Genomic DNA, 15,062 nt, shown 5'->3' with positions numbered 1-15,062 from the left:
CAGTGCTAAAATGTTGCCCTTGTTTACTAATGCATTGGAATCGATATGTATTTGTAAGTGTCCAAAGACATTTTGGATCCACTGTATGCCATCATAGTAGTGTTTCATCAATCTGACCATTTAACCTTTAAAACTTTAACACGTCCAGCATTAGTAGGCCTGTATGCAGGGGGTTCCCGTGTCAATAAACTGGAACGTTTTGTTCTCTTATTTCCATTCAAATCAAATCATAATGTAACAATTGTGTGCTTCCAACTTTGTGTAAACAGTTTGGGGAAGAACCAGGGTGTGATGGGATGAGAGAAGTGGCAGTTCAGTGGTTATAATGTTGAACCACTGGTCATTTGATCAAATCCCTACACTGCCAGCTGCCACAGTTGAGCCCTTAAACAAGATCGTGCCCCACATGTATAAATGTGGTCATTGAAAACCACTCTGGATAATTACCTATTCCAAATGCCATTAATGTAAATTGTCAGAACCATAAAGAAATAGTACAATACCTTAAATAGACAACTGAATCGAGGGAGTCAAGCTAATTTTACAAATAAAAAAAAGACAGTAACCATTGTAGCAAGAGGCACATTTTATTATTAACCATTAATCTGCATTTTAAGAAAATTCTTTTGAAATGTTACTATGATTTAAAATGTTTTAATGCCCAGAATATACAGTACATGCCAAATTGTTTTATTTCTAGTCTTAAACTGAGTTTTAGCATTGATTTGGCAAAAAACTATATATTAACTGCATGTTTAAAACTTGTAATTGTTTTTAAAAATAAATGAAATGAAAAATGACATGACACTGCATATAGGTCTAGTGCATAACATTGTTTTTGCTGTGAATATAAAGCTCTCTATTGATTTATGGCAGCCATTAGCACTTGTGTGTATACTTGTGTGGAAACCATGCAAAGTGTGTGTGTGTATGAGTGTGTTTAGAATTTGCCACGGATACGTTCCAAAGGGTCTTTTTCCCACATTTGAATATCCCAGGCCTGGAACCAGCCAGTAAATGTGGGTGGCTCAAAGCCCTGCTTTATGATGCTGATGGGTGTGCCATGACGGCCAGAGGGGTCAGAGTTCACATAGTCTTGAGCTGAAATAAAGAAATAGAGTAAACATGTGATGTTTTTTAAACCCATATAGCTACATTTCACTGTTATACTATTAATATTCTCATGTTGTGCAAAATACAAGACTAAATCAGTGCACAGTAATTTCATATAGCATTAAGTTCTTCAGTAATCTTAAACAAATTTCTGACAATGTATGGCACATTGTTTGCTATAAACCCTGGCCAAGTATGTTGCAGAGCTCTTGATTAACTCATTTAAAGACCGTCTTCCTCTTTCCTGTCAATCATAGCAATGTTTGCTAACTGGTGACATCTGTTTACAAAATTATGCACTTAATTTTGGTTAATTAAAAGCTACAGTTCAAAATAATGAGCTTCATTGAGAAATTGTACATTAATCTTTAGCCTTTTAACTGTAAGAAATCAGCAACAAAAAAATACTGCATATTTTTGTTTCCACTGTTCCCAGAAAAATATAAGTGCATGAACTATATCTGTACAGTCATAGTTCTAACCACATTTATTATTTTTAATTTCTCTACAAGCACACAGGTCATCCAAAAGAAATCCACAGGACACCCCAAAAACTCAGCTGAAGCAAGATACATCTCTCTACCTGAAGATCTATGACTCTTTTACACCCTTGGCAGTTTTAAGATTGCAGAAGAGTAGCAGTTTAGTATCTGACAATATAGTACAGCTCTGTGTAGCATCAGCAGTACCTATTTTGTCTGATCCGCTCCTCTCCGCTTCATTGGCATCATTACCAATCCAGAGAAAGATCTGAGGAGATTATAAAGACAAAAGAATTAACATCCTGCACATTCAGACCTAATAGACTCAGTTACAACAGGTGGGATAACGGGGTCTGTATCACTGAAGAAACCAAGAGAAGAGTAGTGATTTGAGGTACCTGGTGCCAAGTATCCAGAAGCATCACATCATCTGTGGCCAAATCAACCTGAGTGAAGTCTCCTGGCACTTCATCTGCCTAAAAACAAGACAGAAAGGAATAAGTGTGAGACAAAGAAAGAGAGAATTTATGTATATTGTGTATTTTATTTATTTTTAATGATTACTATTTTTGTATCAATTTGAGGCACTGCGTCAACATAACTTGTAACTGATATCCTAATAGGTCAATGGTTAATTTCTGATATTCGCTTTGGTCTGCTCTGTAAACTCACTATGAGTCGGCCAGTTTTGTTGGAGCAGCCGAATAGGCGAGGTGGTTTAACTGTCTTCTGCAGACTGCTGGAGGTCTGGTAGTCCTTTTTTCCACCAAGAGCTGACCAGAATCCCGCTGGGAGTGTGGTGGAGAGAGACAGAGAAAATTGAAGGATTTGCAAATTTAAATTAATTACATTTATGTCAAGATATTAACTGCATTTTATCAATACACTGTGTACTAATTCTTGTGCAAGTTATGGTATTCACTCCCTCCAGTCTGTTCAAACCAGAATAATGAAAATCATTTTATAATTTTAGCAATGGATCCAGGGAAAACCAAGGAAACAGCAACAAGGACCAATGAAACAGGACCATTCTATCACCAAATAAATACATTTATTTATCCAATATTTTCATTGTAAAAGCATTTGTTTTAAACATGCTAGCTAGTGAATGCTACCTGGTTCCTTTCCCTCAGTCACTTCAGTAGCGCTGCCACCCAGGAAGCTGCAGACATATTTGGCAGCAGACAGCTCCTCATCCGTAGCGCCGGTTCCTCTCCACAGAAACATGGAGTTTGGAGTCTTCAGCACAAACACATCATTGGTGTTCAGTTTTGCAGCAGAGGGCTCCACCTGATAGAAGAGAAGACAGATCTTAATGATGTGATCTCACATTGAAGAACATTGAGGATTAACAGATTTCTTTCAAAGGTTGCAATACAGTCAACCTCTGATAATTCGAGGTTTAGGACTCGCAGCCCGGAAAAATTTTGGTTTTCATTTGGAACCTAACTAACAGCAAGTTGCGGATTATCTTCAAATTCGCGGGAATTCGCAGCGGGACCGAATGTTCAGGAACGTTAGGGATAACATTTTAAACTATGCTTACACTAACAAATTTTAGTGAAAGCACTAAAACACATTATTGTATTAAAGGGACATAATGTGTAGATTAATTCACTAAGTTACCATACGTTACCATACGCACGCGGCGGAGCGTCCCAAATTAGCAGATTTTCGGAACTCGCAGGGGGTCTTAGAACATAACCCCACGAGTTCTGGGGGACCATTGTTCTGTATTGCACCTAATACCACATCCCTTCAGTTTGAAATAGTAAAAAAGCAACATCATAAAAGAGCTACTGTGTGATGTTTAGCCTTTGGGGCCTACAGAGTTTAAACAGCATACTGCATTTATAATAGTTGCGAAACACTTTTCAGTCAAAAACTCGATTTTGCAGAGTTTGTTACAAGCATTATTATAAAAATATCTGAGTGCACTGGTGCAGTAAGTTATTTGATATGCTGATTGTTATTTCATTTATTTTATTTGTTTAGCTTCAGTAAATCATTCATCCATACTTTATCCTGCACAGGAGCGGAGCAATTCACCCTGAAGGGACACAATTCCAACACAGGGACCTACTTTTAAAATCTCAGTAGAAGTACCGGTCAGTACAGTAAAAATATCATGTGATTTACATTGATAATGAAGTAAAAATTGAGTAGCATCATTATAGAAACAGATAAATATTTTACTGCACAGATGATGCCCTAATTAAATCATCTTTACTCTCATCTGATTGGCTAAAGCAGAATGTTGCAGATGAACTGAATTTTTTTTCCACAATGGAGTGACCAGAAGTAAGTGCATATTTGTAGTAAACCAGGCAGACTGTCCTACCTTTAAGAGTAAGTACATAGTATGCAATAATCAACATGATGTGACTGGCTATATGCCAGTAATAGGTTGACTAACCTCAACAGCACGTGTAGCACGAGTGGAGCTTTGACGAATTTGGAAGAGACGTGTACTTCCTGCACAGGTCTGCCCGTCTTTTCGTGAAGTCCCTCCCAAACAGATGATCATTGGTTTTCCCTTAAACAGGCTCATCAAATGAGGAGGTTCCTGGCCTTGAGTGACACGCACCTTCACAGGAGATCACACAGAAGGGCTATGAATTTACATTAAGAAATATATATTCTTAAACTTATAATCTCATACAAACAAAAATGATTTTTGCTCATAAATATGGGCAGATTTCCTTTTCCTCCTGTTTCCTTTTCTCTTAAATGGCCATTTAATCCACAGGAATGTTGCTCTTGTAATGCATCCCATTATAAATAAACATTCAAATTCCTACTAAAGCAATCACCATTTCCGGATTACCGATGGTGTTTACAAACTCCCTGAATCCACATATAAAGATGTCTGGCAAGTAAAAGAAAAAGGAAAAAAAAGATGCACTGCCTTAGGAGACACTGATTTAGTCACTAGTCTCCCTGTGATTAAAAATGTGATTAGAAAAGATAATCTGCGATCAATACAGCGAGACAATTCTAACCTGCACCGGAGCTCCTCCCATGGAGTCATCCAATTTGACTGTTAAAAAGGCAGAAGCAGCCAACTCATCCTGTGTGCACTTCAGCCCCTGCCTAGAGCAATCAAGCAAAATCTGTTTACCCACACAATCACAGTTATTTAGTAAGAATGCAAATTAACATTGTATCTTATGACTGGACTGTCTCACCAGGTGTAGATGATATGCTGTTCTTTGCCTCCGTGTTTGTAGCTGTAGAGGATCAGATAACAGTCTCCTCCATAGAACTGGCCATAGGTGGAAGGGTCCACAGGAACCTTTTCCCCACCTTCAACACGCCAGACCTGTAAAAGTAACCCAGTAACTAAAAGTAACTTCCCTAAAACCCTCTCATGATGCATTTGCTCTATCAATTTACTCAACAAGTGACAACCCTGCAGTGAAAACAGCATGTATCTCTGCCTAATGGCCTGCAATAAAATCCCTGGCACTACTGAATCTAATGATTGAAGAGGAAGACTAAGAACTCATAACCTAAGGTTAAGGAAGCTGAGGCTTCATCAACCAGGCATAACTTTATTGCCACCAGTCAGACATAACATTATGATCACCTGCCTAATATTGTGTTGGTCCCTCTTTTGCTGCCAAAACAGTTCTGAACTGTCAATTATTAACAGCATTAACTTCTTCAGCAATATGAGCTCCAGTAAAGTAGTTCATCTGTTGGATCGGACAACATGAGCCAGCCTTCGCTCCTCACATTAATTAATGAGCCTTGACCGCCCATGACCCTGTCGCCAGTTCACCACTTTTCTTTCCTTGCACCACTTTATAGATACTGACCACTGCAGACCGTGAACATCCCACAAGAGCTGCAGTTTTGGAGATGCTCTGACCCAGTTATCTTGCCATTACAAAGTGGCGCTTGTCAAAATCACTCAAATCTTTATGGTTGCCAATTTCTTCCTGCTTCTGCTCCTTCTTAACTTTGAGGACAAAATGTACACTTGCTGCCAAATATATATCCCACTAACTAACAAGTGCCATGATGAAGCGATAATCAGTGTTATTCACTTGACCGCTCATAATTTTATAATGTCATATTGTTATGTTTGGTTGGATGTACGTACTGTATATAGGCAGAAAACCATAAATCATCGGAATCACATATTCAAAATATTTTTATTCCTATTAACAAATTAAAATGAGACCTGCTCACGAGGTGCAAATACACTTAAATGTATTAGATTTCTGTTCAGACTTACCTGCACCTTGCCCGAGCCATCATCCACCATACCATGTTGTGCAGCCATGGCGCTGTTGGAGTGAAGGCTAGATGCGTCAAAGGGGATCTGCGCCACACTAGCAATTCGCCCAATAGTGTAGGCCTTTCCTGGACCCGTGGTCTGATCCTTATCCTTCCAATCACTGAAGAATTGTTTGAACAGGGTGGTCTCCCCACCAGCAGGCATCACCTGGATCTAATTACAACAGATCAATAGATGTTGACAGCTAGACTTCAGAAAGGTGACATTTGAATTGTATGGAGCTTTAATTGATTTTTTACCTGGGTGTTTTTATTATAGTTTTTCTCTTTGATAAACTGCTCCGCTGATTTCATGGCTGCCTTGCGTTCGGCTTCACTGGCTTTTGAACCTGAAGGGCAAAAAAAAAAAACACAATAGGTCAGACATGGAAAATCTAGTTTAGCCCTAGAATGAAGAGGGAATTCCATTTCTCATTGAAAATTCTATTAAACTAAACTGGGTCTCATGTACTAATTCTAGAATAACAAACTCTTTTTTCAGGTTTCTGTTATAAACTTTATTAATGCTTACCAGAGGAGGCAAAAGTACACACTTAAGTAGAAGTAGAGATTCTCATGTTTTAAAATACTTGGGTAGAGGTTGATGTACTGAATAAACTTTTTTACTTAAGTTAAAGTAAAAAGGTTTGGGCTCTGACATGTACTTAAGTAAAAAGTAGCGATTACTACTACCTGTTTTAGTGTCACACTGGTAACTGGACCTCATGTCATATTAATATTAATATTGTCAATCGATTAAAATATTTAATTGTTATTAATTGCATCGTTGTCGTGAGATAACTAACGATTAGTCGAAACTTAATTGGACATTTTTATCTGTTCTAAATGAACTTTAAATTAATAAATTTCTCCTGCAAAGTTCTGTCCTGCTCCCGCAAAAACATGTTATTTTCTCCCACCCTCAATACTAAATTTTGTCCCACCCGCAGGTAGAGACCTGTGCGGGATGGATTTTGCAGTCATTTTCTCCCACCTGCAATATTTAGGTTTTGGCCCACTCCTGCCTACAAAAAGGCGCAGGTAAAATGTATAAGTAGTTTTATTTTCAGTGCACTGACTGCTTCTTCCTGCTACTCTGCTTTTTTATATGTTTCACCTGCTTCCCTTTTGAATATGAATGAAAAATAAATGAAAATTAACAAACGTTTAGTTTTATTTGAGATTGACTTTTTGTGTAAATGATGAACATGGACGTGAACAAGGAACTTTTCAGAACATAGAACATCAACTGTAATAATATGTTATAAAAAAAACAGGTCAAAGTTTTGTTGTGTTGTATGTTCCTTTCTTTAATAATGAAGTAATATCTGTAGCTCAGAGATTCTCCTCTGTCTTGCACTTCAGACATTGTGCCTCTGTGTGCTCTAATAGTTACCGTGCATGAACCACGTGACAGTTCGCTTCCGACTGTAAATTGTTTTATTTTATTATAGTTGCCATTGTTGCTTATGTGCAGTAGATGCATAACAGTTTATTTGTTTTTAGTAAATTTTTTATATATATACGTAAATATTTTAAAGACCATTTTGCGGGAGTCCAGCAAATGATTTTAATTTCTTCTGCAACATGAGTATTTTACCACCCGCACCCGCATTCACCCACCAAATCTTGTCCTGCGCAGCACTAGTTTGCGTCATGCCCTGCTGGAGTGCAGGTATCTACTTCCCACCTCTGATGCTTACCACAGACTGTTATATCAGAGGTAGCATAGAACCCCTTCGTGCTAAGCCTTCCAACACTTCACATTACTGAGGTGAACTTCACACCAAGATTTTAGTTGAGTGTTTGTATATTTATATGACCCCAGGATTTTCTGAGGTATTTAACACAAAAGAAATAGCAGTGGATCACAAGACGCACCTTTCCACAAGAAGATTTTGCCATCAGCTCCATTGTCAAGAATGTAGCATTCATTTGGAGAAAGTATATGTTGTTTGAATGGGCTGCTCTGAGCCACCAGAGAGGTTTTTATAGAGCCTGCAGCATCAGAGACCTGAGACACACACATACAGACACACACACATGACTAAAATGATGTGCACCAGGCTTAATAAATGACTACAAATTGTAATCTAGAAGAATAATAATTAAAAAGAAAAATTATTAGTAGTAGTAGTAGTATTATTATAATTATTATTATTATAAAATATGCTGCAATGCTTTTATGCGTTCACTTTCATTATGCATTTAGCAATTGTAAATGTCAATTAGAATCATATTTATTTAATATTTGCTTCACACACATATACAAAACCACAACTAATTTTGTACCATGTAAAGCGCGCCCTTCTTGTTGGATTTGTCGACAACTTCATCATCAGCACTTCCTGCTGGGATATCAGGTTTGGGTCCAAGTACCTAAAAATACACAACAAATGAAGCAAACATTTCCGGTAGTTCGATGACTAAGTATTTCCCGTATTCAAACCCACCCAAGTTTAATAGTTTGTATGAGGAAATGAGTGGCACAGCCTTTAAAGCTTTATGTTTAGGGTTACACTTGCTGTAACAGTTTAAAGATTCTCATAGTCATTAGTTGTCAGAAAAGGAAATGCACACAATTTCCAGCTCATTTTGAATATTATATGTTTTCTCTCCTAAAGTTTTTAACTGGAACAACAAGGCTAGTAGTAGTTCCTTTTAAAGAGAATATTATAGCTTTATACCAATTTTTCATGGTGCAAACTGAATGGCTATTATAATGACATTCTCCACAATCAAAGTTAAACACACCTGCTAATATAGTGTCTAACACTACACAGACACACTTTATCACTTTCTTTGGCAGTGCAAGGTTTAGTATTACGGTATAGGAATGACTAATGGAATTGTTTATGATAATATCATATGATGTCATTTTTTACTTCTCAACTGAATGATCCTTACAGTAATAATGGCCTCTGGCTCAGAGTTCTCCTCGACCATATGCAGCTTGGCACGACCATTACGCTCGTTATCCCGGATGTCAATGGCCACCTGAGAGGCTTTTAGACGTTCAAATCGGTTACACTCACTGCCACACCACTGATAGATGTCCTGAAATGAAAACACAAATACAATCAAATGGTTTCTATTCTTGGTATTTGCTATCCATAATTTACTCTGGATGTGTAATAAAAAGACTAAAATAACCCATGTGATTGCAAACTAAGCATCCATATATCCTCTCTGAAATGTGTACAAACTGTTGCCATTGGCAGCCTATTCAGTAACTTAGTACTGAATAGTCTACAACAGTGCAAAATTATAATTGCACACTGCAACACTGACCAAAAACTCACTTTCATTTATGTATTCTCATGCTTAGGAAATGATGGATGGCACAGAACAGGTGTGTGAATCCTGTGCAATAACTGATTATTACACATTGTTAGATTTTTGTGTTAATTATATTATTATCTTCCATAATAATGCATAAAACATTGTATGCTGCTTTTTGAAAGCTGACCTTGCCCAGATCGGTGATGAAACAGTCTCCACGGTTGAAGCTGTCCCATGACAGTGGAACCTCGGTAGCACGGATCACCCTCCGCCCTTTAACGTGGAGTAATCTCTTCACATCCATGTCATTGGTCACCACGTGTTGAAAGCCAGAGGCCACGCCACCTTGCTGTGTGTATGTGAGGGAGAAGAAGCAAAGAGACTGAAATCTTTAGCGTTTGAGTAAGAGTAAGAGAATGCAATCCCTTTTACGTGCGGAACAGTTCAAATCTGAGTTCCCTCAGGAATGTGGCGGACCGCATGTTGGTTTAGTCTCTGCCTTGCACTTAAGTGCATTTTAATATTATTATTAAAATTAAAAACATACACAACAATGCCAGGCGAACTGTGGCGAAATAAGATTTATTTTGCACATGCATGAAAAGACTAGTGATAGCCGCTAGGCTAGTGGCTAACGTTAGTGCGGTTGATTATTTAGCGATTTATGTCCAGCTTCAAGAATTTCTCTAAAAAGAAGAAAATCCTGACATTCTGCATATCAAGGGAGTCAAAGACATTTGTTAATGTATACTGAAAAAAGTAGAACAGTGTAGTAGATGATATCTATATAAAGTTTATTATTAAATGTAAAACACACACAAATAAACATTGGTATGGTAACCAAAGAGTTTAAGAAATGTAAACTATTGAATAAAAAAATTATTTAATCAATATATTTTGTGACAATTTAATTGATTAATCAATGTATTTAATATAATAAATGAATAGAGGAGGATAATCTCTTCGCTCTGATACAAACTTCTGGAATGAGGATGTTAGTGCAAGCCCAGGCTTGGGCAACACCTACGTGCTTCGGCTTAGTCTAGAATACTACTGTTATATCCACACACATCAGTGTATACATTAACCGTTTAATATGCCACATTGTTCATATTAACAAATTAACTTATTTTGTTTATACTAACAACTAATTAGGAAGTCCTTGTCTCCAAAACATCCTACATGCGCTGTCACTCTAATAAAATCATTTCTAATCCTGTCCATCCTCGTCACTCCCAACGAAAACCTCAACAATAAAATGCATAAATGATAGTTTTGTAAATGTAAGTTTTGGGGGGTTAGCAAAAACAGCAAACACTGCAAATTTAATTGAATTTATTCAATATTATAAAAAAAAGTATATTGCAATAGTTAGATTTTTTTTAAAAAAATATTATTTGATATATTATTTAGCCAAGGAGGAATTTTATTAAAAATTATTTTTAAAATGTTAACTGTTGATGTTTACAAATATTTATATTAATAATAATGAATGTGTTAAAAAACAACAAGCAATTTTATGTCTATATTTCTATATAACTAAACCGTGACTTAAAAACCGAGATACGTACCGAACCATGAAGTTTGTGCACGTTACACCTTTAAATATATATATAAGTATGTCATAAGTATGGTATGTGATTTTTGAGCATTCCATTTCACATTTTGTCCCAATTTGCTCTTATAATCCCCTCTACTCTACTCAGAAGCTGTTCCACTAGATTTTGGAGTGTGCTTATGGATACTTGTGTTCATCAGCCACAAGAGTGTTACAAAAGGCAGGTATTGTGTATGTGAGGAGACCTGGGATGCAGTCAGCGTTCCAATTCCTCCCAAAGCTGTTCAGTAATGATAAGATTAGAGCTCAATAGAAGGCCACTCAAGAGCTTTCTCTCCAAAGCATGTAAACCAGATCTATAGGGAGCTCACTTCGTGCACAGGAGCATTGCCATGCGGGGACAGGTTTGGGTTTCCAAATTCAAGTGAATGTAAAATTTTATTATGGTGCATCTAAAGACGTCCTGTACAATTGAGTGGCTCCAGTTTTGGAGTAACAGTTTGGAAAAAAACAGTTGTGAAAGAAAATAATTAACCAACAGATGATTAGTACTGTAAATGTTAATTCACTACTGAAGCTGTGAATCAACACTGGAATGTTCCTGTTTTCTTTATTCCATTGAGTATCTTTCTATTCTCATCAAACTTCTTTTCACTGTTTGTGAAAACAGTGCTCTAAACTGAGGGGAAAATGCACACTCCGAGCAAACACACACACATATTTTCCAGTGGGTTAAGTGCATGTGTTTAGCAGACCAAGCCTTCTGCTTTGCCACTATTGAAGGTCACAAAAATCGAAAGCAGATGTGTAAGCTGATGATTCATGATGGTAAAATCACCATGGAAACAGTTGGCAATAGTTGACCAGAGACTTAGAGGACAATATTGTTTTCCAACTTTACTCTTGGTAGCAAAAGAATAGAGGAGAAGGCACTCTCTGCTCTGATACAGACTTCTGGAATGAGGATGTTAGTGCAAGCCCAGGCTTGGCCAACACCTACGTGTTTCGGCTTAGTCTAGAATACTACTGTTATATCAGTGTATGTAATAACCATTTAATATGCCACATTGTTCATATATAAACATTTGGCTTATTTTGTTCATACTAACAACTGATTAGGAAGTAATCATTATCACAAATAAAATAACAAAATATAAAATAATAAAATAATCAACATTATGAAAATGCATAACTGATGTACTGGTGTACAGTTTTGCAAAAACAGCAAACACTGCAAAGAATTAGCAAAAAAAAAAAAAAAAAAATTCACGTCTTTAATCTACTACTAATATCTGAAAGAACACATTGTATGTTGTGGATATTGATATATTTAGGTTTATATACTGAACAGAATACAGTACCTGATACTTAACACCGGACTTAAAGTAGCCAAGGAAGGTGAGGGACTCATTGTTCTGCACCTCACGGAACTGAACTGGACTTCCACCCAAGAAGTCGTCCAATTGGGTAGAAAAGATTGCTGCAGCCCCGCCTTCATCCTGGGAACACTCACTCCCTAAACAGACATGACACAAACCTTACATATATATCTCATTATCCCTATGTGTCTGTGTGTATGTGTGGTAAATGTACATGAGCTGAAATTTTTAAATACCCAATATTTTAGGATTTTTTATATTGGCTTTATTTTAATACTAAAAATCTAAACAAAGAAATATGTAGCTTTAGTTGCTTTTATTTAGTTTGGTCTGTGACAATAATCTTTCTTAATCTTTAGTCAAATTTTAAACAGTTTTAGCTTGTTCAAAAAACTTTTTTTGGTACTGTATATATAATTGGGCAAACAAAGAGACAGACAGCAATATAGATCACTGGTCTATATCACTGAATTCATATAGAATCACTGGTCACTTTATGAAAAACATTTTGTTCATTGATAGTTTTTAGTTACCCTTATAAAGTGGACAGTGTTTATTAAATATGTGGGCAAATAGGAAAACAGCAAAAGTCTCACCAAGCCACATGTGGATGGCATAAGATGGAGCAGGAGTGGTGAAGAGAAGAATATAAGCATCTCCAGTGAAAAAGTTTCCATAAAGCTGCTTGGGTACCGGCACCAGGTCCATCTTTTCCACCCTCCATATCTCCAGGCCTGGCTTCTTTCCTGCAGTCTGAAACTCCTTGTGGGCTACCATGATCTCTGTAATTATGAGCACAAATTATGGTTTCACATATAATTGTCTACAGAGATGTGATCACATGAATGTAGGATGGTGTAAATCCCAAAGAGTCACAGACACTGGGGAGACTGAATAACAATGTTTACTTGTTTAGTAAAACAAAAATAATGCTCAAGCAGCAGAAAATGATTGGCTAGTTTTCTCAACATCAAAACAGATAAAAACAAAAAATCAGTAAGAGTCCAAAACAAAAAGATAAGATGTGAGAAAGTCTACTGTGAATACTAGTGAGTCTCAACATTCTAGAAGTACATCAAGACACTTAACAACTGTCATAAATATTTAGAAACCTGAACAGACACAATGAATGACAACAGAGCAATTAGTCAATCTGAATACCTGTTTATTTGGGCATATTGTCAAAACCCGTATTTCTGGAATGGCGAAAGGCTTAATGTTAATGAACCGCAGTTGATTTTGCATATAGCTGAGTGAAAACAACATTTAACAGAATGCATTGAGTATGATTACAGATGATTTCTCTAGTAGGTAGCATGTAAATGAAAAATAAAAGTGTGGACCAAGAACAGCAGTCCTGATTAATTATTCCTAAAACGACAAACTGATGGCAATCTAATTGTACCACTCTTTTACAATATTACATCTACGGAAAACAGATGAAGAATTCAAACATCAAAAAAAATGTTTTAAATACATCAGACAACAGAGCCGACTCAATTCATGCACACAAAATTCCGAAAATGGCAATTTGCTATAAATGTGCTGTTGTTTTACTTAAAAAATACAAAAAGCAAAAAAAATAAATAAAAATTATATATATATATTTATATATATATATATATATATATATATATATATATATATATATATATATATGTGTGTGTGTGTGTGTGTGTGTGTGTGTGTGTGTGTGTGTGTGTGTGTGTGTGTATATATATATATATATATATATATATATATATATATATATATATATATATATATAAATTGTGTGTGTGTGTGTGTGTGTGTGTGTGTGTGTGTGTGTGTGTGTGTGAGGAAATTATAGGCCATGACGTATATATTGTATTTCCTGAAATTGTACTTTTAGTGATATAATTCAGTGGCATAATGTACAGTATGTTGTAAGACAGCGTCAAAAATGCACTTACAAAACAGTTGTTGATGTTTATGCATCACGTTGTTCGATTCGCGATTCGAGTTCGGTACTCAACAGATTTGCTCGAAACAATCGACTCATGAATCAGTTAAAAGAAAAAATCACCATTGCACGCGCGGGCTACGCCCTCATTCGTGCAAATCATGAACATAAATTATATAAAGAGTGCAGGATTTGATGTGCAAACAAAAAAGTAATTTCAGAATTGTAAGTCGCACGATGCATACATGAGCTTTTTACACGGAAAAACAAAATGTCATTCAAGCTCATTTCCACAACAGGAAAAAGCAGCGACGAAAAATAGAGGCAATTATTTCACAACCGAACCATTTCATCCGCTTTCTTTCGTGCAAAGCATAAAAACCAGGCTAAATAACTCACACAACATTTGCTGTTAAACCCCCCAACACTACAGATCCCTGAGCTGAGTAGTGATACTGTACAGAAATATATGAGTAATGATGATTTCCTATAACTTGCCTGTATTTCTGAGAAATTGAGGGACTGCTGGATGCGGATGAAGAAGCTGAAGAGGTGTACTGTAAACGCCCCACCTCCATGAACTCTTTATAAGGAGGAAGCGAACAGTCTTTATTATATCTCCTCCTCTCTTTCCATCCTCCTGCTGAATAATCCAGTGTGGTCTGACCAACACCCAGCTATTAAAACACTAAATGTCAAACAGGTACACAGTCTTAACTGTAATGCTGAAAAGAAAGGATCGGCGTTAGTAATTACAAACCGTGTAAAACAAAAACAAACGGATTATAAGAAATTAACATAACAGTAAGACAGCAAGAAAAACATATTTTTTAAATCCATGTTCCAAAACTCTTAATAAAGAAGCTGAATACATCATTTGACACGTGTGCTATTCACGTGAAGTGCCAAAACGTTGTTTTCTACTATTTCCATTTTGTTTGACATTTAAATAAACACAAAGTTCACATTGCAAAGTAAACGAATGTGATATGTTTTGTATGTAATGATAATGTAATGATAATATACTGTATATAAAACAT

General features: G+C 36.4%; 1 protein-coding gene across 2 annotated transcripts; it reads right to left on the bottom strand.

The window, feature by feature from the left end:
- Nucleotides 1-624: 624 nt before the first annotated feature.
- On the bottom strand, nucleotides 625-14,666 carry scinla (scinderin like a). Of its 2 annotated transcripts, none has more exons than XM_083569202.1 (17): nucleotides 14,521-14,666; nucleotides 12,695-12,880; nucleotides 12,081-12,235; nucleotides 9,349-9,510; nucleotides 8,787-8,936; nucleotides 8,172-8,258; nucleotides 7,761-7,893; nucleotides 6,141-6,229; nucleotides 5,839-6,054; nucleotides 4,784-4,917; nucleotides 4,598-4,688; nucleotides 4,012-4,182; nucleotides 2,711-2,885; nucleotides 2,268-2,383; nucleotides 1,994-2,071; nucleotides 1,803-1,863; nucleotides 625-1,101 (listed from the first exon to the last, which is right to left on the bottom strand). In XM_083569202.1, exons 2-17 carry the CDS (start codon nucleotides 12,873-12,875, stop codon nucleotides 941-943), a joined length of 2,160 nt encoding a protein of 719 aa, XP_083425328.1. In that variant the 5' UTR covers nucleotides 12,876-12,880; nucleotides 14,521-14,666; the 3' UTR covers nucleotides 625-940. The 2 variants fall into 2 exon arrangements, with proteins under 2 accessions (XP_083425328.1, XP_083425329.1); XM_083569203.1 differs by having other exon boundaries at nucleotides 14,422-14,528.
- Nucleotides 14,667-15,062: the final 396 nt, after the last annotated feature.

Source organism: Silurus aristotelis, assembly GCF_946808225.1.
Source record: "Silurus aristotelis genome assembly, chromosome: 2".
In the NCBI taxonomy this organism is placed as follows: domain Eukaryota; kingdom Metazoa; phylum Chordata; class Actinopteri; order Siluriformes; family Siluridae; genus Silurus; species Silurus aristotelis.
Note: the sequence above shows the minus strand (reverse complement) of the source record. Positions and strands in the feature narration are given on the sequence as shown.

Bases quoted from the DNA above. Each gene is read 5' to 3' on its own strand.
- scinla (XM_083569202.1), bottom strand. From the start codon at position 12,875: ATGGTAGCCCACAAGGAGTTTCAGACTGCAGGAAAGAAGCCAGGCCTG. The intron at 4,918-5,838 runs GTAAGTCTGAAC...TTACTTTTACAG, and splicing joins ATGGCTCGGGCAAGGTGCAG to GTCTGGCGTGTTGAAGGTGG. The intron at 1,864-1,993 runs GTACCTCAAATC...TAATCTCCTCAG, and splicing joins TTCTGGATACTTGGCACCAG to ATCTTTCTCTGGATTGGTAA.